The sequence below is a fragment of the Vanellus vanellus genome (genome assembly GCF_965231255.1).
Source record: "Vanellus vanellus genome assembly, chromosome: 6".
NCBI lineage: Eukaryota > Metazoa > Chordata > Aves > Charadriiformes > Charadriidae > Vanellus > Vanellus vanellus.
The window spans coordinates 59,469,587-59,493,887 of record NC_138911.1 but is presented as its reverse complement, the minus strand read 5'-3'; the positions used below and the strand labels follow the sequence as shown (position 1 = coordinate 59,493,887).

Here is a 24,301-nt window from a genome sequence, read left to right as displayed (position 1 = left end):
ACTACCAGGAAGTAAAGTAATGAGGCTCAGCTTTAGTACTGGCAACATCCGAAAACTGGACATGTTGGGGCTTTTGTTTGGTTTTGCTTTTAATCATCTGGTTATCAAAAGCAAGACCAAAAGAGATGACTGTAAACACTTTGACCCTAAATAATGGCAAATTTTCCAAGTATGCATTGAATTAACATTTACCTTACAAAATTCACAGGATGTTCTGTAACTTCAGTAAGGTTATGGTTCAGTAAAATTTTTGTTCTGAAGATCAGTAAAAGGTGTTATAGCTGATTCATGCTAAACATGAAAGCATCTTTACTGTAAGTTTAGCTATTAAGAAGGCACTTGCAGAAACAGCAGCAAAAATCACAAAGAATTTAATTATCTTACCTGCAAATACAAGCCCACACTCTTCTATCAGAAAGATAGTTATACAAAATCTTTTTGTAATCCTTCGAATTCCAAATATTAGCAGGTTCATCCCCAGATTCTGAGATAACAGACTGGAAGTAAATTCAAACTCTCTCTCCTCTCTCTAACTTGTCCATTTCATTCTACTTACATAAACATCAGAATATAACTGCTCCCACCTTTATGTCCTTCCTATTACAATCTGGCAGACTTGCCAACTACCATGCATGTCTTATGAGTGCACCTCTCACGTACTCCCACAACACAAGCTGAATCTCATGTGCTTAACTAAGCTGCTGTTGCAATCTGCAACTGCAGTGTATGGTGCCAGAGCCTGCGCGATAGGTGCTAAGAGGAAGCAGCCAAACAGCACCTGCCTTCTGCTGTCTTTGGTTAGGCTGAACAGGTCCCAAACACACTTGCCCATCTGATGGCAACGCCCTTCTGACAAGCTCTCACTAGCTGCTGCTCTCAGCCACCCTACAGCAATTTTGGCCAACTGGCTTCATTTTCTCCTCCAAATGTACCCTCTTGGCTGCCACTCGTAAGACTACCTAACACCCAGTGTAATTCAACTCCCACCACCCCATTTCATATTTACATAAATAAGACTCTGACATGCAGACACAAAAGGTTTTGTGCATTTTCTCTGTTTTTTCCTAAAATTTCTTTAGGTCTGGATCCAGGACACTTACTATAGCAACTGAAGTGCAAACCAAGTGTAACATTTTTGTCCAGTGGAAGTCAGCAAGATTCTTGTTATTGACTTGGACAAAGTGAGCTTGTATCCCAACTCTGGGGCCAACACAACATGGAAACTCAAAGTTTCCCACAATGTAACTCAAGCTAAGCCTGTACGTAATACAGCTATCTATCTAGTTTCTCATATATTAAAACATGTTTTGGTGATTACCATGCATTTTCTAATAACAATCAGAAAATGTCAAGGTTTTTCAACAAAGAAAACTCATCCCTAATACACTACTCCAGTACTCCAGGGATGAATTTGCTGCAAATCTGTTTCCTTCAAAGACGAAAAGCAACTTTTCAACAATTTTACACTTCAACAGCATCTTCTGCATGCCAGACCACAATACAAGTTCTAAAGATGCTGTTTAATATGCATCTGTATGCAAGAGCTCAGATGACCATATTAAAAACTGAGTTCTTAGCTAGCCAGAGATCTTCTACGGACTCACAGTGCTGGGTGTCAAAGACAGTAGGTGCCAGGCGGATGACATTGTGAACAGCAGACTGAAGAGAAGTGGGAGGTGACAGAATAGGATCCACTATTATGTCTAAATCAGAAACCTTCCAGGTGTCTGGAGATTTTTTCACACACCCACAGTCCGTCTCTACCGGACACACCAAGGCAGATCCAGTTACACAGAAAAAGAAAGAAAAAAAGTGGTGGAAAAATTATAACAATGACAATGGAGAAATCAGAACAGGAACACTCAGATAATGAGAAATAAAAGCATGACAGTTGAAAAAAAATTCTCAATTTCTTTTCTTCCTGGGAGCATATAAGCTTCTCCTTACATAAATCTATCTTATAGGACTTAATTCAAGTACATTCAGAGTAATAAGTCAGTCCTAAGGTAGAGTAATTACTTTTGTAAAATCAAAAAGTTGTCATTCAGAGATCTTGTAACCTCCTGAGGTCTAGAAGTGGGTATAACTTTTGAGGTTGATATTTACAAAATAGCGAATTATTTTTGGTTGGTGAACTTAAAAGTTATGAGCTGTCCTTTCCCATATGTGGAAGAGGAATCCACATGTCTGAAAACAAAACTGTTGTAAATCTGTCACTTCACTCCACAATTAAGGCATTCCATATTCCTAAAACCTTTCCATAAAACCACAGTGATGGGGTTTGTACAGCCTTTGAATTAAACGAAAGGTATTGCTAAATCACTAATATCAATGGAAAAGACTTTTTTTTTTTTTTTTTAAGTTCTGTTTGATAGTTTCACTTCCTTATCTTGGTTTTTTGGGGCGTGGTGGGGTGGTGTGGTGTGCATTTCTGTCATCCTTTTCTACAGAGAGGTTCAGGCTGTCTTCCCTCCATCTCTTCCTCTCTCCCCTCTCTTTCTTCCCATTTGGAAGAAAGCTGCAAGCTTTGCTGAAGTATTCAGTTTTAAGTACTGGAACGTATGTGAATATTGCAGAAGCTTTGCTCTAGTGGTCATTGCTTATCTCATTTTTAGATCTCTCCTAGAAGACCAGGTAAACTAAGTTCTGTGGTTTTACCCATGGGATTATTAATTCTTGTTATGCATGTTTTCCTAGCTAGCCATTTCTTAAGAATTCTGTTTTTGCTACCAGAGAGGTGAGCTTTGCCAGAAAGACCTCATGTCATGACCTGCTTCCTTCAGTGTCTAATGTAAATTAAAAAAAATAATAAAAAATTATATTTTATAATGTAGATGGAATTACTAATTATGGGAGACACGGGAGCCAATTTTGGACATCAAGTTTTGGGGAGTACTCTGAAGAGGCAGCTTCTTCACTAATGAAGGCAGAAACAAGTAAACAGCATCAATGCTAAGGTTATTCCATTTCAGAAATGTTTCAAGCACCACAAATTCTCATATCTCAGCTGGAGTAAAAACTTCCCATAGTTTTATTCTATTTTTCTATTTAGTCTCCCTTCTGAGGAGTAATATTATTTTTACTTTTTCCCCAATAGCTTTGATTTACTTGACAAAAAGCAACTTACTGTAACCAGTTGTTTATAATATAGTTTGCCACAAAGTTAATTTCATTAGTACATTCAAACACACAAAATAATTGAAAAGCTATTAAAGACAACATAGAATCTGTAAAGAAACATGTGCTCCTTTTAGAGGTGTACCAGCTAGTAAAGTTTCAAAGAAAACACTCATCTCCTAAGAAAAATTCATGGAAAGAGGCAAAAACGCCTCATATCAAGTGACTAATGTCCAATTCCCAGAACAGTACTTGCCTCTTCCCCTACAGAGATTATGCCAATACTGGGTGCCCTAAGACTACTCTTTTTGTTTCTTACTCATTTCCAAACCATGTGTATTAATAAACACCACACTTAAGTGCTTACCAGATTTTGATCTTCCATGTGTTGAGCTAGAAGCAATGGTGAGAGACTGTGGTTTAACCGGATCTACTGGTACAGCGTAAGTCCCAGCACTTGGAACTTGGATGTAAGGTCCTACTGCTGCCACCCTTCCCGAAGCACTCAAGGATGACTGGGGTGAAGAAGTTCCATTAATACGATTCAACTAAAAAACAAAAATCAAATTGAAATGTGAACTTCCATTTAATCTAGGCATTTGTGCACAAACAGGAGGTCTAAATTTAATTATCTAGAACCATGCACTGTGGCTAAGACACTTTAGCAATTAAGGTACCATACCCCATGCTTCTACCAAAAAAAAAAAAAAATTTTAAAAAGTAGAATTTTATTCCCCCAAAATCAACACCTAAAAATGAAATTTCTCAGCCACAGCACATACATTTCTTGTAGAAACCTTTATCTGCGTAAGGACTCCCTCACTGTTCTTTTCTTAGGCAAATGGACTAAAATAAGTTCTTATAATTATCAAATATGTTTGGGTTTTTTTTAAAAGCACTATCTCCAGCTAGGAATACATATGGAAATCCAGAACTGATCTCTCTAGTCCTTAGATAAATGGTCTACTGTGCATCTGGTTTCTTTTCAAAGTTCCAGGCAACCATTAAGACTAACTTCATCATACCATTTATATTTTATCAATTTTCTATATTGGAAGATCAATATTTTATTAAAAACAAACTTTTTATGCTTTGAAATAGAGCCCATAATCACATTTTCCTTCCTAGAAATATAAACTACTATAATTTTTAATATAGTATGGTCTGTGCCATAAAGAAAAATAAAAGAAAACACATTCTGTCTAACAGTTTTCTGATATCTATGGAAAACATTTAAAAGTAGCAGATTTCTTAAAACTATTTTAAATAGGTTCTTTAGATGTAATTGTATTGCTCAGCTGGGAAAAAGTGAGATCTACATAATTTTTATAGGCTCTTGATAAACTAAAGTGTGGCCCTTTTAACAGTTTATCTTACAGGAATGTTTTCTTTTTGACGTGCCTCAACTTTTTTCTTGTATAGTCGTTCACGCAGCTCATTGATTCGCTTGTCCATCATGGCCACCTCCATATTGCGTTTGTTTAAGAGTTCTTTCTGCTGCTGAAGCTTGGAGTTCTGCTCCTGGTTAAGCCTGTTACGAATCTTTAAAAAAAAAAAACAAACAAACAAAAAAAAAAAAAACAGGGGGGAAGCACTTGCTAGGACAGTTACTTCATTCTGTCTGTTGCCAAGTTAGTTTTTAATAGGTTGCTAAAAAACCCAAAGCAACTTGGATTGGCAACTTGTTCTGATGTCTCTAATGTTATGTTTCCACACAGCCTGTCAAATTAGCATTTACAACCACAAAAAACTCTTAAAATACAACAGCGAAAAAATGTCCTAATAAACTAGTTGATACCTATTAAATACATCTTTTCACTTAGAAATACTTGAAAGGCAGATATGCCTTGTACAAATGCGGAAAGGGGAAAAAGAGGGAAAAAGGACTCTTATCCCTAAGTCATGAAAACATGTCATGGATTGTATTTTGTATTTGCTCATGTAAAGAAATGAGCAAGACTAATGTTGAAATTTAAATTAATTTATAAATATTAAATATTTATTAGAGCTGTTGCCTTGATCACAATAAAGTACACAAGTAAATAAGAAAAGCCTTCAAAACCTGATACATTGGCACACAATTAAGTACTCCATAACTTTTAATCATAAAAACTGGAAAAAATTGCTATGTAAATTTAATATTTAATTACTCATAGGAGAACTACACTTTAGATCTAACAGTCTTCTTGAAGGAAGATATATGACAGTGATACAGGGATTACTGTGTGAATATACTGCGGCTATAATGCACTACATAGTGCAGTGGATACAGTGCAGCTTGTATTTTTGATGATTCTGTTAAAATGTGTTCTTTAATTCTTATGTGTTTTGTTTATTTACACCAGACATCATAGCTATATTTTCCCAATATATTTTAATTTAACTTTTATTCACTGTCATGGCTCCAAGTTAAGATGACATCTAAGTGAGCTTGCTACACCCAGTTCTTTGCAAAATAGAAAAGTGCCAAAATGAATTTTTTAATTTTTTTTTTTTTTTAAGAGATTAAACAAATACTAGATTATGTCAACGTTCAGTATTTCAGTATTAGGGGCTGAGAAATGCCCCTCAAAACACTTGCACGCTTTGTATCATTATGTGTATGAGCAACAACAAAAATAGTTTTTAAAGCTAATGAAATTCTGTTTTAGAAAGGGTTATATGCTAACTACAACCTCACAAGTTAACAGCATTCCAATACATCAATTTTATGAGATGCCACAGAACCAAACAGCTTTTATACAACTTTTTAAAATCTACAGCTATCATCCAAACCACATCTCTCTCTCACTTACCTGTAGCTCTTGATACAACTTTTTTAATTCTATTGCTGCAGGTCCTGTCATTTGTCCATTGTAAGACTGAAACCCATTCAGTTTCCCTTTCCTTAAATCCTCCAGTTGCTGAGTAAGTTGATCCACTTTTAACACTGCAGCCTGTAGCTCCTGTTGCTTTTCCTGGAACATGGCACTTATATGCTCAATTTCAGTTGCTAAAATTAACAAGATAAAAATAACAAAAACCAATTAAGTAATGCAGAAGTTGTTAATGTTTTAATTCTACAGGTATTGATAAATACAACACAATAGTTTTAAATCTAGTATATGCATGCATACATCAAATATTTACATGTTGGGAATCTGCTAACAGTCATAGTATTTCCTAATAGTTAGAGCACCCTCTGTAAGACAAAAAAACATTCTATCTGAAATCCTGCTTCAATACTATATTGACTAGCAATATAGCATTATTTTCTAGTCATGCAGTGAATAGTAAATTAAATTACAGAAATTACTTAACATTTCCACATACAGAGATTGCCATTCATGATCTTGCTGTAGTCCACTTGTCCTCTCATGGCACGGATTTTTTTCAACTTTGTCTCCTGGGTTTCAACTCGTTCTTTAAGTTTTTGAAGCTTTTCACTCTCAGAAACAGACTGCTGCTGACGACGTTCTTGCTGCTTCAGATAACGCAAACGTTGTTCCTGATAAAATGAGGTTTCAGACAAGAGGTACCTGTTACCCACTTATTTAAAAAAAAAGTTAACTTAGAAAAACCCTATGATGAATGTTTTTTTTTATTTTCAGAAATCAGAAAAAGTTGTATCTAGTTAAAATATATATCAGTCCTCCTAGAAAAACTCTTAACATTAAGTTAACAAATCTGTTTTAGAGCAGAAATTCAAGATTTTTTAGACTAAATCTCAAATTGACGTATACATGCAAATACAACTCTAGCCTGGACACTCATTCAAACACATCTGTGAAGCTTCCTCTGACATCTGTTTTCCGATGCTATCAACGGTTTTCATGCTGTTGAAAATGAACTTCCAACGCTGTTATCCAGCTTCCGAAAGAAGGCAAAATATGTCCAACAGACCATTTTAAACAAGCTGACCTACTGCAAAATAATGTTCCAGTTCTAAATAATAGTCCTTCTGCTGGGCACATAAGAAAAATGTTTCTTTTTCTACATTATTTCCACCAAGAAAGAACAGAATTGATAGGTTGATTCCTAGGTACTCCAAGCATCCAATGCATACTGTATATTATAACACCTACAACAATGTAAAAAACATTAAACCCATTAAACTCTGAAACCATACTTAGATTCTTACATTTCAGAGACTTTGGAAATGTAATACATGAATATGTATGAAGCGGGCATGTTCTCATCTCACACCACTATTACTGTACTGGAGTGAATGAGCTACTAAAGATGAGCATAAAGTCAAGCCTGGTCTACCACAGATCATGAAGTGGGCATCACAAGAGACAAATAAAACCTAGCAATATTTTTTAAAGACACATGATTTGGCTTGACATAGGTTGCTATAGTATCATTTAACCTAGGCAATATACAACATTACAGTTTAAGATTAACTTGGTAATACAATGGATTTATCAAGCTCTTTCTTGAGCTTATCTAGAATGAACTAATGTGATTTTCTGTATGCATGAAACTTATGCTTGTGTTTGTTGAAGGAAATTTGTATTTATTATCATCTGTATATAATTATTACCTTAGCAACCAACATTTGCTGTTGATTTTCAATCTGCTGCTGTTGTCGGGCAGCCATATCTTGAAGTTCAGAAAGTGTGAGCTCAACACGTGGATTCCCAACCTGCAGAACACAACATGTTACATTAATGTGTTGATGTATATTAAGTGTTCTGACAATAGAAGCTAAATCCCCACTCCTCAGAGGAGGGCTAAAGCCTCCTCCCCAGTCCTCAGAAAAAGAATAATGATGGACAGCTATAAAATAGTAAGGAAACTCGGAGCAGAAAGAAAGGACACAGAACATGCACATTATCAGGCACAGAAAAAGCAAAAAGTGGAAGAGCAGATGAAAGAGGAAAACACTAAGACAAAACAAACAAGAAAAAAGCCCTTGTGCTATGTTTAACACTGCTCTGTTAAGATGTTCTGTAGAATTGGTACGCAGTACTGGTATGGCGCATGTGATAACACACATGCAAGCAGGTATTTTAAGCAGTAATTGGAGTCTGAAGCTTCCTTCCTTTCCTAACATTTTCAGTGTTTACCTAGCGCAGGACAAGACCACGTGAGAACCCTTACAGATAAGGGCTGTCACTAAGGTCACATCCAAAGATTGTGAAATTTCCTGGCAGATTGGAGCATTTAAGGTAAGAATCTGTGAAAAAACAGTCATACAAAGTGAAGCAAAGTTCATCCCCTTTGGATAAGTAAGCAGCTATTACTGAGTGACCTTTGAAAAGACAAGATATTAGCGGGGCTTCATCACTCCTTTTGCATTTCAAAACTAACAAATAATTTACAAAACTGGGGTAGAGAGGCAATCGCTGAAAATTATTTAAAATTCATATAATACTGTGACAATGTGTGAGACCAAATATTATGTGTTTTTAAAAATGAATGCAATGTTTCAGTATAGTCATAGTTCTATCAACAAATATAATTTAAATCTATATATTAAATTACTTCAATTCAACCACATTTTTTACTGTGCAATCACAAGAAAGTCAGCATGGTGTAACAAGACAAATTCCAGAAGCTGACACTTGCCAAATACCTGCTTTGCTACTCAGAAACCCAAAACCCACAACCTTTGAATTGCATGGTTTAACCACAACTTAGAATTTTCACACAAAGAAAATACCATCCTTTGAAAAATTATGCTGGAAAACTGGAAAGTTCAGAATAGCACAATATCTGTTTCAAGGTATTTACATGTAATTCAGTCAATTTAGTGGATCAATGTAGAAGTTGAACTGCTGCATTGCAATAATTCAATAAACAATGTAGTATTTTCACTGAACTACATGACTACACTATTAGTAAACCACATTAAAATTACTTCACTTCCTATCTCCAATATAGACAATACTGCTGAAAAAGAAAAGAAAATCAAATGTTTTGGATATATTGATAAATAACACTCAGTTTCAAATGAATGTTTACAAAATAGAATGAGGTCTAAACATTTCAGACACAAAAAAAAAAAAAAAAAAAAAAAAAAAGAGACCCCTCCCCAAAACAGTGCCCCACCACAATGAATCAAGCATCAGATTGTGGATCTGATCAAACCTGACCCCAGAGGAAAGCTGATCTGCTTTTCTGGGCTCACCCGACTGACTTCCAATGCAGTCCTGTAGTGATCCAACATGTCCCCTGCAATACTGTGCTTCCATCCAAGAAAAGCAAAATTCTCCTCTAACATCTTGTTGATACTGAAGTATCTCAACCACTTTGAATGGCTTGTTTCATATTCCTACATCAAATCATCAAATTCCTACTTAAGTAAGTACCAATTCTCCAACCAATGGCCCAATACAGAACTGTTTCTTTAAATTTCAGTCAGGAAAGGAAAATAATATTTGATTTAAAATAACTGATTTTTCTTTTTTTTTTTTTTTTGCTACCTGAACTCCAATTAATATTTTGTGTTTCTGCATACAATTATTCAGATAAGATATGCACCTCAAGGTCAGTAACTAAAATAAGCCAGATTTGGAACACTAACTTTTAAAGCTGCTGCATCCTAGATGCATGATATAGACATGTTGGACTAAAATTTTTAGAAAGTTATTGTCCCTCTTTGAATATTTTCAACTGAATAAATTATGGAGTGAAATTATAATTCTTACTGGATACTACAACTGAAACTCCTCTTACTAGTCAACAATAATGAAAACTATTTATAGTAGAAAAGTAATTTAAAAAAATAATCTATGTATGTATTTATTTACAGTTATAGCTATATAGAATAGTGGAACTAGAACAAAAGGTAAAAATCTACCCAAAACACTAATTTTCTATTTCAACACTTTGCTAGTGAACACACTAATTAAAAAAAAAAAAAAAAATTGAACTTAGTAGCGTATACTTTTTTTTATGACAGACAAGAGTCCTTCACAATATTCTTGAAGGCCAAATAACTCGGACGCACTTGTCGCCACCAGCTAATAAATCAAAGAGAGACATTTTATTATTAATTACAGACTGAAAGGCACTAATTGGGTAAGAAAGTAAGGAAGCTTTTCCAAGTGCCATCCACAAACCAAAATGTGCTTACTTGAGACAAGAAAATAACATAGAAAAAACAGATGCTGCTCCCAGAACATGTTCAGGGTCTGCTAACTTCCTTTGGCATGACCTTCTGTCAGAAAAACCTAAACCTCTACATCTGTTTCTGCTGGACTTTGTAGGTAATTCTTAAAAGGGGCTCAGAATGGCTTGAAGGCTGCCCTCTGGATAGCTGATTTTAAAAGTAAAAAAGATGGGGGGATGAATTGGTAGTATTTTCTGAATGCATATACGCTGTTTCAAAAATACAGAATTTGCATCAGACTATGCAAAGTCTTCCCAATGCTTCCCCTCCTTTCTGCTTTGATCATCGGTTTAAGTTAACAACACTGATAGCTCGTTCTATTTCCAGTAGCAATTTTCAGTATAACACTGTCTAAGAAAGAGAGAGATGTTTTATTCTGCTAAGAAATCTTGTTAAAAATATACCCAGACTCAAAAAAATGTATTCGTGTAGGGGCTATGCATATTCAAAGTAAAAAGCCATTTTACCAACTGAAAATTATGGATTTTCTAAATGAAAAATGTAACCTGGAATGCACAGTGACAATAAGAAAACTGGTTTGTAAAAGCATCAGAAACAAAAAACCCATTTGATCCAAAAGCTCAGGATTTTTACTGCTTTAAATAAGGAAATTTGAAAGTATACCTTATAATGCCTAAAAAAAAGTACAGCATTATTTTGTATTATGTAAAATATAGAAGATATAATTATAAGATGAATGCAAATATTAGCTTCTCCTTGAAGAACCTATTAACTACTATAAAACGTTCCATTTAGAAAGTGTAATGTCTAAAAACCTTTTATACATGGTAAAGCACAAGAACATAGGAAACAGTGATAATTAACCATTTAAATATAAATGTCGTATGAGAAATCTTTTAATGTTTACCTATCAGTATATCGTAATGTTTACCTATCAGAATATCAGTAAGCATCCCTTTCCCTTAAAATAACTACGCTATACTTAGGAAAGAAAAGAAGAGGCAGCTGAGGAAACAAAGTTTTAAACCTGTAACTTCACTCGCAGTTTGTTCTTTTTCATCCACATGGCAAAAGCAGTAAACAGACCAAGCAGAATTCCTCTTCGACATCAAATCAATTATTTTCAGACAGACTGTTGCTGATTTCAGGTCTCCAAACAGGACATCATTTTTGAAACAGCATGAAAAGCACTGAATCTTTCTCTTGCTGAGGTCTAGCTGAATCAATTCGTTTAGAGCATTTCATATTAGTTGAGTCTGCTTGTAATTATCTGTATGCAAACACCACCACTGAAAAAAGTCAGTCTCAGTCCTTCTTCAGAACCTCAGGTTATGCAAGGCAAAGAGAGTGCTGCATTTTCTCAGTTCTTTAATGAGGTTGTTGGTTTCTCAGATTCCTAAGTTTGTGCTGTTCATACTAGTTATTAACAATTTCATCCATGAAGTCACTCACCTCTCACGATAACAAACACAAGCCTATCACATGTAAGGTCCAGTCCTCCTCCTTTCTCCTGCAGCAAGAGAAACCTACCTCCTACAGAACTGCCTTCTGAAGGAGGTACTAAAAAGCCACTACAAATATCTACTCCTCCAGATTCCAAAGATTCATTTGCTACATGGTGATACATCAAAGCAGACAGTTTTGCTGAACTGTGAATTTCTTTTCATTGATTCACAGAAGCATTTGCACATAGAGATGAACTCCTTAATGAAATACTGTGAAGCAAAGACCACATTGTCAGGCTCTAAGGAAGTATTATGTATGTGTATGTATGTGTCATACAGACAAGAATACTTTATGCCTATATCACCTAATTTCTCAATATTGACAAGAATCTTAAATTTTTATTTTGTTTAGGATGGACTTTAAAAGGTCATGATGAGAGACAGAATTTGTAATGAACTGGAGTTTCAGCTTCTGACATTACCCTCCTACTACAAGCTAATATTTTACCATTTGATGATTAATATTTTTGAGACAGGTGAGATGAATGGTACAGTAGTAATTAAATAGTTTGGGAACCAGTTTACAAGCAGCCTCAAAACAAGTCATACCTTAGGCATTTAATTAAGAAAAGGAACCTCCTTTAGTATTTATTTTACACATTAGTCTTGTCACTCTTAAAATTCATTTTCTTATTCCTCCTTCCTTCCTTTCTACCCTCACACTATGCTGTTCTGTCTATCATCACAAACTCCTCAGTCTACATGCTTCTGAGCTATTATGAAATGGCTTACTCATTGGCAACCCACAATAGTAAATGAAAAATTGCACTCAAATTGCACTCAAAATATTTCTTTGACAATCAGAGGGTACTGTAGTCAAGACATGTAAGCAATAAGGGCAGATTCCTGTGGTTTTTTGCCTTTACTCCCATCAGAAAACTATCTTTAGGAGGAATCTAATTATTTCAGTATTAAAATAAAAAAAAACCACGAGACTGACCTTTTGAGATAGATTATTTTTTAAAATATGATAATTAGGATGTGGTTTGATTTTATGCATCTCTTTGCCTCCATGTCTAAGCCATGAAGATATTTATTTTTGATCATTTTCTAAGTCTGCACTAATAAGAACAGAAAGTTACTTTGAAAATAATAACGAAACATATATCAAACCCACACCGAGACAGTTATGATTTCAGAAATAAGAGCTTTAAAGGAAAACAACAAATATTCAAAAGCTTTACAGGCCACCATAATGACTGGCAATGTCATGTTTAGGTTCAGCAACACCTAACCATTTAAATAGCCAGTGTAAAGCATAATGTAACCAATTAATTGAAAAAGAAAACCTGAGCAGTACAAGAATTTACCAATCGTTTCCTGCACACTATCTCTTCAGATCTTTTTCTAGGTTTGCAAGAGCCACCATGTCATTAACTTCCCTTATCTATTCCTTCCTTCTTTTTAAGATAGGCATTCACACCCATTTCCCACGCAATTCTACTTCAGTTCCCTTTCCAACACCCTGCACTAGAAAGTGTAGGTTCAAGTACCTCAAGCCTCCTAAAACTGGCTGAGCTCCACCTTCTCCTAGGCATATTCTTGCACAATGAATCATGTACAATGAACTCTCCCTCACACGTTTTCTAGTCTTTTTCCTATCATTCATGTCCATCACCTCTACCCTTACTCCCTCGGTTGCTACTTCTCTTTTAGTATTTTGGTTCACCCTTCTCTCTTGTCACAGTCAGAGATGATTCTGAGGTTAAACCACCAATTGCCGTGGTCCAACATAATCTAGATAAAGTGTAATCAACCAGCACATGGGGAGGTGAGAAAGTCTGCGTCTTAGCTTTTGCCTTGGAGCCCAGAATAGCTGGTTCTAACTTTGGCCAGCAAAAGGGCTACCCAGAAAATTTTTCTGCTTGTACCCCACTACTTGCAGCCACCTATTTAGTTATTGACAAGCCAATACAGAGCAGCTACTAAAGGTAATGCAGCATATATCCCATCCACAACCCAGCTACACTGTTTACTCTTTACATAGGCTGCCACTCTAACATTGTAGTACAGGCAAGGAACATTTTGGCCATATGCAAAAAAAGCAGCAATCCTTCTCTGAAGTCCTCCATACCGCCTGTCCCAAAAACGTTTGTGATGGTAAAGGTAACCATATGCTCAGTCAGAATAAATGTGAAAAAACCCACATTTTATCAAGGTTGGGACAACACCAGCATATCAAAGGCTGGTGGGGTGGGGACACACCCCCCACAAACCAAAACCCCAACACCCCCAAAAAAACACAGACCGAGGACAAGATCAGTCCTGAATTAGAGGCAGAAACTCCAACAGAAAGAGAGAAATCCAAGGAGCAATTCCTTTGGGCTCATGATTTAAAGAATTTACTCCCCCATGTGGGATTCATTAGTGAGGCATATGATTTTGCCATGGCAAAAAGAAAACATCATCTTCACCAGCCTAATAGGAGAGGACAGCAAAGGCCAGAAAGATACTGCAAGCTGCTCTTGAGAAAGCTTAAAATGCCTACATAGAAATGCAAAGTAAATACTCTTTTTTTGCTGCACATACTGAAAGATTCAGTTTTCCATAATCTATAGCAGTTTTAAGTCGCTGTTCCTTCCTAGGGCAAATGGGAACACAAAACTTACCTCCAGACTAGAAATTTACCTTTGCAGAGCTGTCAAACCCCAGAAATCTATATAGCTACATGACAAACAGAACTGACAGGTCGGGGACTAGGTATACGAGTATGTGGACAAAGGAATAAATACTCATTTTCCCAGAATGAAGCAGATGGACAACCGTAAAAATGGGGGGTAGGTCAGAGCGCTCCCCAGCCAGTGAATTCCAGACTGGGATCAGGGCTCCCCAAACCAGGGAGCTCTCATCTCAGTAGGCCATCCCCACATTTTCCTCCTCCGTGCCGCATTTACAGCAAATGAAGAGCTACAGCTCTGGCTGCGTAACTATCAAATTGCAGGAAAAAAGGAACAGCTTGCTTTGCCTGCTGAATCTAGCAAAAGATTTCCTAATTCTCCCCTGCTAACTTGGACAGGAACAGCAGAAGCCCATCAGTCACACATAACTTTTCTGCCTTAAGCCTCATTCAAAGTAACATGGTTTAGGGGATGCTTTACCTAGCCCAGTTGGCAACAAAGCTTTAAAGGTTGCTGATAAGACTAGTCAGCACACACTTTGGGTACCTGTCCTCAGCACAACAGTAGTGATGGGGAAAACAGACGGAAGATATGGGCGTTTATTGTACCAGTTCTGCATCAAATAGGTCTTACCTAAAATGTATGTGGCCTCCTTGTGCTATCTGAGGAGAGAGGAGAACATGGGATGCAGCAGCTGCTGCAGATTATTGGTTCAGACTTCCTTACATTTCTGAAACATATTAATCCTATATATCACCAAATTTAAGAATTCTAATAGATTTTGACCACATGTTCCATAACAACTGATCCTAGTGCTATGCACAACGAAGACAACTTGAAAATTTTGTGTGAAAACTCATACATAACACTATAAAAAGACAAAAGAAAATATCTGGTTTTATTTAAACTAAACCACAGTTTTTGCTGATCTTGACATGGATGACATTATTTCCAGTTTAATAGCTTTATCCACAGCTCTGCCATGCATTTTTTTAATTGGGTCAGAAATACGCCGATAGCAGAAATCCATTTTAAAGAATCCAATGACAATAGCATGTGCCTTTTTTAGCTTAATGGAAATGAACAAGCTAATTAAACCCAGAAAAAGCAACCAGAATATTGGGAATTAAAGGAAAATATATCTGGCATGTGCTATCTCTTGATAATAAAATAATCTTGAAATTAACATTATAAACAGAATCTGGTAACTTTACTCAGAAATTTGTAATAAAAATGTTATTTGTGCAAATAAATACATTAACAGTTTCTTAGAATAAAGATGCTTCAACTGTATCACAAGTTGCTGGAAAAACTCACATTATCTATATTTGAAAAAAATCTTAACATCTCTCAAACTACACTACCTTGTTAGCAATTCCTCCAACTTGCTGATGCTAATAAAGTCACTCTACATAATAAAACTTTTAAAGTCTATTCAGCATAAGCCACAGACTCCTGATTTCCCGTTTTCCCATATTGCTTTCTTTGAAATCTCACAAGTGAGGCTGTCCTCTATTTCGCACAGAACAGCTAAGAAAAGGCAGACCTAAACAAAAATCAAAACAATGTTAAAATAGATTTTCAGAATTAGAAAGGATTTAAGCATATATTGAACATCTGCTACGTATGAAATAAACTGCTTATAAATCACTTTTACAATATAGGAAAGTAGTATCTGGAACTAATTTATTTAAAAGACTTTCTTCCTCGTCCTTGCAGACACTTTTAAACAGCCACAGAAATCTTAAGCATGTTTACATTAACTGTAGCGTAAGCTAAAATACCCACTAGCTGATTTGAATCAAAATACCAACCTCATACTCCTAACAAAAGTAAATTATCTTAAAAGAAATTATGCATTCATATAGAAATAACAGATCAGTTGTGCAAAAAACTTCACACCTGTTTACAATACCAATCCTTTTACTCAAAGTGATTTTGAGTAATAGACATGATATAACACATGTTGAAAACATAGTCCAAGTGCCTTTAAAAACAGTCTAGGAACTATACATTTCTGGGTCTTTTAGAAAAGCAACATCTTATTTTGATACGATAGCTAAGTATGGTTAAAATGCACTTATTGTTAGTTTGAATAACATGTTTAGCATCAAATCTGCATTTATTCTTCCCTTAAGTAATTGTTTCAATATGAAGTTTTTCTGTGGTGATATAATATTGTTTATATGAGAACAGTATAATAAAACATTTCCAAAACACAAGTATTGAAAGTAAGCATCCTGTAATTGAAAGAATGTTGTGAAATTTAGCGTATGACTTGCAATTCCCGTAAAACATAAGTTGATTGAAGCAAAAGTTGACCATGACATTTTGAAGTAACGAGCTTTTGATATGGTCTTAAAAATTAAAAATTATAGCAAATGCATCTAAAAAAAAAATCAAATTATCTAAGATAAGAGATAAGGCATTACAAACTGGTTTGCATTCCTGTCATGTGACAACGAAATCCACAATCATTTAAATTAAAGTTGAAAAGCTACACAGTATTTAAATAACAGGTCCACTAAAGTGTAAAATTAACAAATTTTGAGAAGTAATTAATTACCTGTTCACTATTTTCCCATGTAATTGTAAGAGAGCACATCTTTATTTTGCAGCACTGCCCATCGGCTGTAAACATTTGTGTTGCTTCAACATGCTTCAACTCCATGTTTCTGTTATTTTCTGTCTACACTAACTGTTTAACTGTTTGCTGTGAACAAGCCAAATCAACTGTACCCATCTTATGAGTTCCTGCGTGGCTTTTTGTCTCGATGCTATCAATAAGAAGTAAGATATTTTTTATTCTTATTCCATATGAAATAAAGGTTTCCCCAGATTCTTTATCAAGACGAAAAGCTGTCTCTCTGCATTCATCACCAATCAGCTAACAGAAAAGGCTAGTGGATTTTGCCAGCAGTAAAAGACCTAATCACAGCAAGATCAAGCCAGCTGTCAACTACAATCAGCTTGATTCACTGCACTTTTCATATTCAATGGAAAATGTTGAGCAATACAGAGTTGTTTAACAGTTATTGGGTTAAATTGAAAATACAAGAATACAGACAATTAGCTTTAAAAACACACAAATTATTTGTTCCATTTTATTTTTGTAGTCTTACCAACTCAGTGCAAAAGCTGAATACCAAAAAGATCAGGAAAATAATTACTTTTTGTATTTAATTTTACTGTTTAAAGTGACAGAAATCCATACCACCTGAAATTTAACAAAGTGTTTGTTTATTAATAGAGACTACTTAGACAGAAGGCAGACAGTACAGTCAGAATAGATACCACAATTGTACGCAAATAGCCTTTCCAGTGTTTGCTACATGCTTTTCCCTATATACTTCAGCTTTTTCTTAAATCTTGCATGGAACAAGATGAATACATGCAAGAAAGCTAAAGCATGTGTGTAATAGAATAAATCAAGAAGCTGCAAGTCAGAGAAGACTGCAGCAAGCCAAAACCTATACCTGAGGATTTTTAAATGGTAAACATTAAAGGAAATACTAAACCCCATTAACAATTTCTTATGTATCTAAAAATTATGATATGATAAAAACCATAAAGACCCCTGTAATTTACCTTGTCAAATTCACGAATGACATGCAAGTTCACCCTCTCTTCGTTCTTTCAAGAAAGTAATTCAAGCATGATTCAGTGCACTTACACAAGAGATCCAGCCAAATGGGTCTCCGTAAGGACACCGAAGAACTGTTATGGCCAAGCACAATACAGTGAATATTCAAGCTGAATAAAGAACAGGCTTATTTTTAGCAAGCAAAAGGTATGAGCTGTAGAGTAAGATCATCCAGTAGGAATAAGAGAAGAAAAACAAGTCCAACTCCCTTGCTCCTAAATTAGCCAGAGGGACTTTCATTTTCTCCGCTTTGATCTGAGGAAGACTGCAGGGGGAACAAACCTAACAATTGGATCTGGAGACAGCTGCAGAGACAATAGAGAAATGGAAAGGTTCCCTTCCCTGGGAAAAACGTACAGGTGGGAAATAGGTATGCTAGGTGTCCAAAGGCTGATGGACAGGAAACTAGATGAACAAGGCAGTGAACATGGAAAGGTGTGTCAGAGAAAGGAGGCCACGGCAGCACTACACAAGAAAAACCACAGACACTGGAAAAGATGACAGGAAACACTAATCTGCAGATGATACAGCAACATAAGAGAGAGAACTCTAAAGGTGGCCTGAAAAGGAATAGCTGGTCTTGCAAGTACCAGAAGTTTGCTGCTCAGAACCAAAAGCTGCTCAGGGAGACAGAGGGACAGCCTAAACTCTCAAGCTTTCACAGTTAGGCTCTCGGAGCTCTGTACTGACACAGTGATTTCATAATCAGTCTCTTGTAAGGAACTACAGAAATAAAGGAAATGACAAGTCTCATTTTTCTTACAATAACTTAATATTAAAACATTTGGCTTAACTAAATACAATAGTAATGTGACTGTAAAAGGATACAACTGTGGCAAAAGGCATTGAAGTTTACAGTGCCAGTGTAAGGACTGTGACAGCACAGCAATACTTCATGAAAAATAACAATAAGTAATATTTACTTTATGAGCTAATGTGTATAATGTTATGCCTCAGCTGAAGCACTCATTTATTCTAAACTATTCTGCCTTTATATAAGGGCCAAGAAACTCAGGATCTCTATGTGCAGCAACAACTGGAGGCAATTCTCCATGTGCTTCATTCAGTCAGAAATCTAGGAAAAAGAGTGAATTGTATTGCTCCATGTCCACAACACAAATATGTGAAAATAAGTACCATGGTTAGAGGTTAAACAAACAAATGGACAGGACTTCTCATTCTCCCCCTACCATGGACATCTAACTAAGTTTTGCTGTAAAACTGCAAAGCCATGCCTGAGGAAAAGCAAAGTCAGACCTGTGAAAGTGGAACTAAAGGTTTAGATAGAGTATATGGTGCGGTTTAGGTCTTTCCTCCTCTGCAAAATGGGAAGCCACCTGTTGGCTGTTTCAGACTAGAAAACCACATCTTTGTTCCCTGCAACTTGTTAAACAGAACTATCTTTGATGCCCAGAAGAGCAGCAAAACTACAAAGTCTGTATACTACAAGGGAGCGTGTAGAAGTGTCTGTATACTACAAGTCTGTATACTGTAAGCCAGTATCTCACATATCCACAGCTATCTAGATAGGTATTTGGTATCTAAAGTGTCAGAGATTAAAAATTATATAAATACATGGAGAAGACACGGAGGAAAACAGTCCTTTCGCAATGTTCCAAGTGGGTTCTCAAGTGTTTCCTGTTTCCAATTAGCAAACAATCTTTAGAGTCCTCAAAACAGATGAAGTCAGTTATTATTAAGTGCCAATGCTATCATAATTAAAATTATAACAGTAAAACGATCACAGAATAAGCATGATAAAACTTATCAAATTATTCTCATAAATGTAAGCATCTAGTCACTTTGTCCATTATGGATTGAAATATATTTGAGATTGTACAGGACATGTCAAAACACTGTTCATGACATTCCAAATCCAAGAATGATTCTGCCTAAAAAGTTTACAAGAGGCCTCAGAGTGAGGTACTAGGTCAAGACCATTTGAATTCTGTACAGTTTCACAGAAGTTCTTTCTATGAGATCTAGTTATTAGTATTGTAGAGATGTTACTCTACATAACTATCCTTTACTGAGGTGTGAAGAGACTGGGATTTCTAGTCCAGCAAGAATTCAAAAGCTATTTGTATGCATTAAAATTAGCTTTTGACTGTAATATTTTTTTTACTTCCTAAATTAATTTTTTTCCCTTAAGTCCTTCAGTCCTTTTTGAAGAACAAGATACTGCCAGCTGTCTGGAAAATGCTTCAGACAGACTTAAAGAACTGTATCAGCCTGAGGAGAATCCAAACTCTATTAAGCTGACCCAGGGCTCGAATTAGAAATCTGATGGTGAAGGCTGCTGTACGTGCAGCAAGGCTCCCCTCTCTGACAGGTAAAAATAATTTTAGGAATGTATGTCTTTGACAAGGGACTACCCTTCACTGTAAAAGTGGCAGATACAATAATTTTTTGTCTTCTTCACAAAAGCAACAGAGAAAGTTGCAGCAGAAAAATCAGGAAAACTTGGATCTGATTTAATTACCAGGTTTTTTACATGGCCAACATGCTCCAGGAAGCCTACAAGAAAACTTCTTCAGGAAAAAAAAATAATTCACTGCAAGCTGTTAGAATTCCTTGTGCCTAAATTTCATTTTATCATCTTTTAATGGAATTATTTTCTTAGACTTTGCTATGAGATCCCTGAAAGAATCTAGGTTTCCAAGACTGACATAGTTATTTCTTAATTTTAAACAAATTTGATTAAAACCTGTCTTATGTGAATGGCAGCTTCTTCCAAATAAATTGTTAAACATTACAAACAGGAAGTACTTAATAATTAAGAGCTTATATTAAATTGAATTTGCAGCTCAGGTTTGAAGAATAACTTCTATTCCAGACTAAGCTCTTTATCCTTCAACATTTCAAATGAGAAATTTCAAGGAAGTACATACAATGTATTTCTCATCTCTTGAGGTTGCTACTTCTGTTAAAAATTTGTTTGCCTTTTTCCTCACAATTAGATTTTGTCAAAACTTTTCCTGACAGATTAAGGAAACGTTTAAGTATTTTGCCTGGGCAAGTATACTTGTAACCTCCCCCCATCTTTGAAACTTTTTTATCAGATGCTTTCTAGAACACATTTAAAAAGTTTTAATTGTCGTATCATAACAAATATATGACAAAATGCATATTAGATGTTTAATGCCTTTTTATCTGGTCACACTTGTATGGATCAAATCATTAAAACTAATGAACAACATACAATTCAACTCACAGATTTTGTCACCACATGTCAATCTATCTAAACTCTAAGCCTAGAATTTGACAAGCCATATCACAGGAACACAAAAGCAGCATAGCTTTACTACTGTCGTGATAGAATGGGATACAGAGACTGACTGCATCAGATGGCTATCTACTCTCTGCCAACGACCATACACTCTGCTAAATCAGTACTATTAAAAACTGCTTTTCACATACATATATGCGTAAGTTTTAACCTACGTTTTAATGGAATTTCCCTGAGTAATTCCCCCAGCATTAAAGTGTAAGAGTCCCCTGATGCTAAAACAGTTGGAATACCTGTTGTAAGTTTTTTGCTAAAAGCCTGATTTGAGCCACTTAAGAGAAATAGTGAAGCTCGGTTCTGTTATCTAATCAGCACAAATTATTAATTCTCAACTTTATCTACGGGTCACAGCTTCAAGACTAAGAAAATTTACACAGGAGTGTGATTCTCCAGTTTGGGATGACAGTGAAGTTCTCTTCCTCTACATGAGTTTCCTGTACACTAAAGCTCACACAAATTTCATAGTGAGACATAAAAATCAGGTTCCGCTTTGTATTTCTTGGCAAAGGCTTCAGTTGATATCTGTCAAGAAAAAAAGCTTGATACCAGCCTCTACATCGGGGAAGCAATTTTAATTTTAGAAACAGCAAAAATAAGTTAGAGAGAATGGTACAGGAGACCACAAACTGACATTTTATTCTCCCCAAGTAAATTACCAAGTAAAAAATCATTTAAACCAAGCAATTACAGCAAACGAATATTGTCTTCATATACAGACTGTTTTCACTACACTAACATACTTCTATTCAGTCCAATACACTTCTATCATGCTCCCATACCTATCCTTTTTTCCTCCTAAGCTGCATCTACTTTTTGTTTTCTCGTGTCCAAGAAATTTCTTGATTATCTGATTACCTTTTCATCTGGACAACTGTCATCATCCAGCCAGTCCTTTTTCTGGGACTCCCTTTGAGTACATCTGTGATCCACTCTTCCTATTGATGACTGGTAGCTGCACCACGCCAGGTGGCTCCCAGTCCCTCTCCTGTCTACCACTGACCCCCAGTGGTTACAACTGTATTTGCTCTGTCTCACTGTTGACAAACCGCTGCTGCTTCTGTGGAATGAAGCTTGGATCACGCTGGGACATCCGGAAGCAAGCAAGACCCAACATTGTATGGCCACTGATCACAGAATCAAAGAATAATTCAGGTAGAAAGGGGCCTCTGGAAATCACCCGGTTCAATAACTCCTACTTGGAGCATTTCAAGACTGCTCAGAACTTTATTCAGCTAGATAGAAATTCCACAGATTCTGGCCAGTCTGTTCTAACGTCTGCTACTCTCATTGAGAAAACATTTTTCCCAACATTTAATTAGAATTTCCCTTGTTACACCTTGTGTTCAAATCCAACTGGCTCAGTTACACGTGCAAAAGAAAGGAAGAGGAGGAAGAGGCAGCTATTCCCAGAGAAGAGAATCCCTCTTGAGACTCTGTCCAATCTCCCTGGCAAAGGGAAATGTTTAGTTATATAAGCCTTTTCTCCACATATCTATACCTTCATGTAGTGGCATAAAGAGGTCTGGCCTTGATTACAGCATAATTCCACTTCCAAGAAGGAAAGTTGTAAACAAAAGCAAACCCCCAAATGTCACCTCAGGAATAAGAGAACTTGTCGATTTACAAAATCTCACAGTTTTTCCTTTAGACTGTTACGCAGAACACAAAGCTCTCAGATGAGCACTTACAGATAAGTATTCTTTTTCCAAAAATGCATGTTTCACTGTTTGAAGAGATCTAGCCTATTCTATTTTTAACATTAAATCTTTATTTGGAAGATAATCTAATGAAATTTAATCACTTATATAATGTGATTTTAAGCTAACCATTATTGAAATAATTGCTGACCAAGCACACATATTTTCAAAGAACAAAAAAATCCCACTGCATATCACAAAATGCCAATTAATAGAATTATCCAAATTGAATTCCAGACAAATTGCCCATCATTTTTTCCAAGACTATTGATTCAAACATTACAGCAAACATTCATCCTGAAGATTTCTATGCATGTCACACTTTCAGCTTTATCCAGATATTAAGTAAAAATCAATTATTTAGTCGTTAAAGCAGTACACATAATAAAAATATACCTGAATGCAGAATATCTGGTAAGATTTGAGCTGTCTTCAATGTTCCATTGGTTTGTACTGATTTTAGGGCTAGTCTAACATTCAGCATGCCCGTAACAATGAATCAGCCTAATGCATTACGTAAGTGTAAGCTGATTAAATCCTTGATCCTGAAGCCACCTCTTTTCCCCCCTCCCCCTCTGATTTAAAACTTGGCACAATTGAAAAAAAAAAAAAAAATCTTAGTTTTGTACACTTTCAAAGCCTAATTTGTACCATTTTTGGCATAAACCCCACCACAATTTGCATTAATATAACACCTTCAGGTTTTAGTCTTTCTCGTATTTGAATAATTTCGTAAACCTGGTAAAAGTCTGTTTAAAGTGGTCCATTCCCTAATAAATTTTGATTTTGTGGCCAAAATTTTGGGTTTTTTTAAAAATATATACTGAATGGCACAAAGGTTATTCAAGTTGCCAGGTCTGACCTTTATCCATAAATATTAACAGCAAATTGAACTAAATACAAAGCCATGCTGTCATAAACTTCAGTGCTACCAACAACTGAGATTGTAAGGCATACCGCACACGCCAGTCCTAATTTCCAATGATACCATGTCTCAAACGAAGTATATGTGCTACGACTTACATGGAGGAATACATCAGGGGAGGTCATGAAAGAGTTATGTTCCCCTAGCACATTATAGTACTATGATCTCACTACATTGTCAATATGACAATGGGAGCAGGATAAATGGATCCGTACAGCAGAGGATATCAGCTAGTGTTCTCTACAGAAAAGGAACGTAGAAAGCAATACATGATTAACTGTTTTGAATAGAGAAAAAAAATTCCTTCCACTAGGCCCACATGCCACACACAAAACAAGCTGCAAAGAGTTGCAAACTGACTGAACAACTTTGTCACTGCATATTTGTGTGTGTGTGAATTTTAGATGCCAATTATCAGGCAATATACAAGTACAGATTTGTTTAATC

At 35.8% G+C, this 24,301-nt stretch overlaps 1 protein-coding gene across 1 annotated transcript in view; it reads right to left on the bottom strand.

Annotated features, from left to right (window-relative positions):
• Positions 1-24,301, bottom strand: part of PPP1R13B (protein phosphatase 1 regulatory subunit 13B) — a 74,086-nt gene that overhangs the window by 11,911 nt on the left and 37,874 nt on the right. The window contains exons 5-9 of the mRNA XM_082485088.1: positions 7,643-7,744; positions 6,430-6,604; positions 5,913-6,109; positions 4,495-4,659; positions 3,485-3,665 (exon numbers count right to left, since the gene is read on the bottom strand). Coding sequence (XP_082341214.1) covers positions 3,485-3,665; positions 4,495-4,659; positions 5,913-6,109; positions 6,430-6,604; positions 7,643-7,744 — 820 coding nt within the window. The remainder of the gene's footprint in view (positions 1-3,484; positions 3,666-4,494; positions 4,660-5,912; positions 6,110-6,429; positions 6,605-7,642; positions 7,745-24,301) is intronic.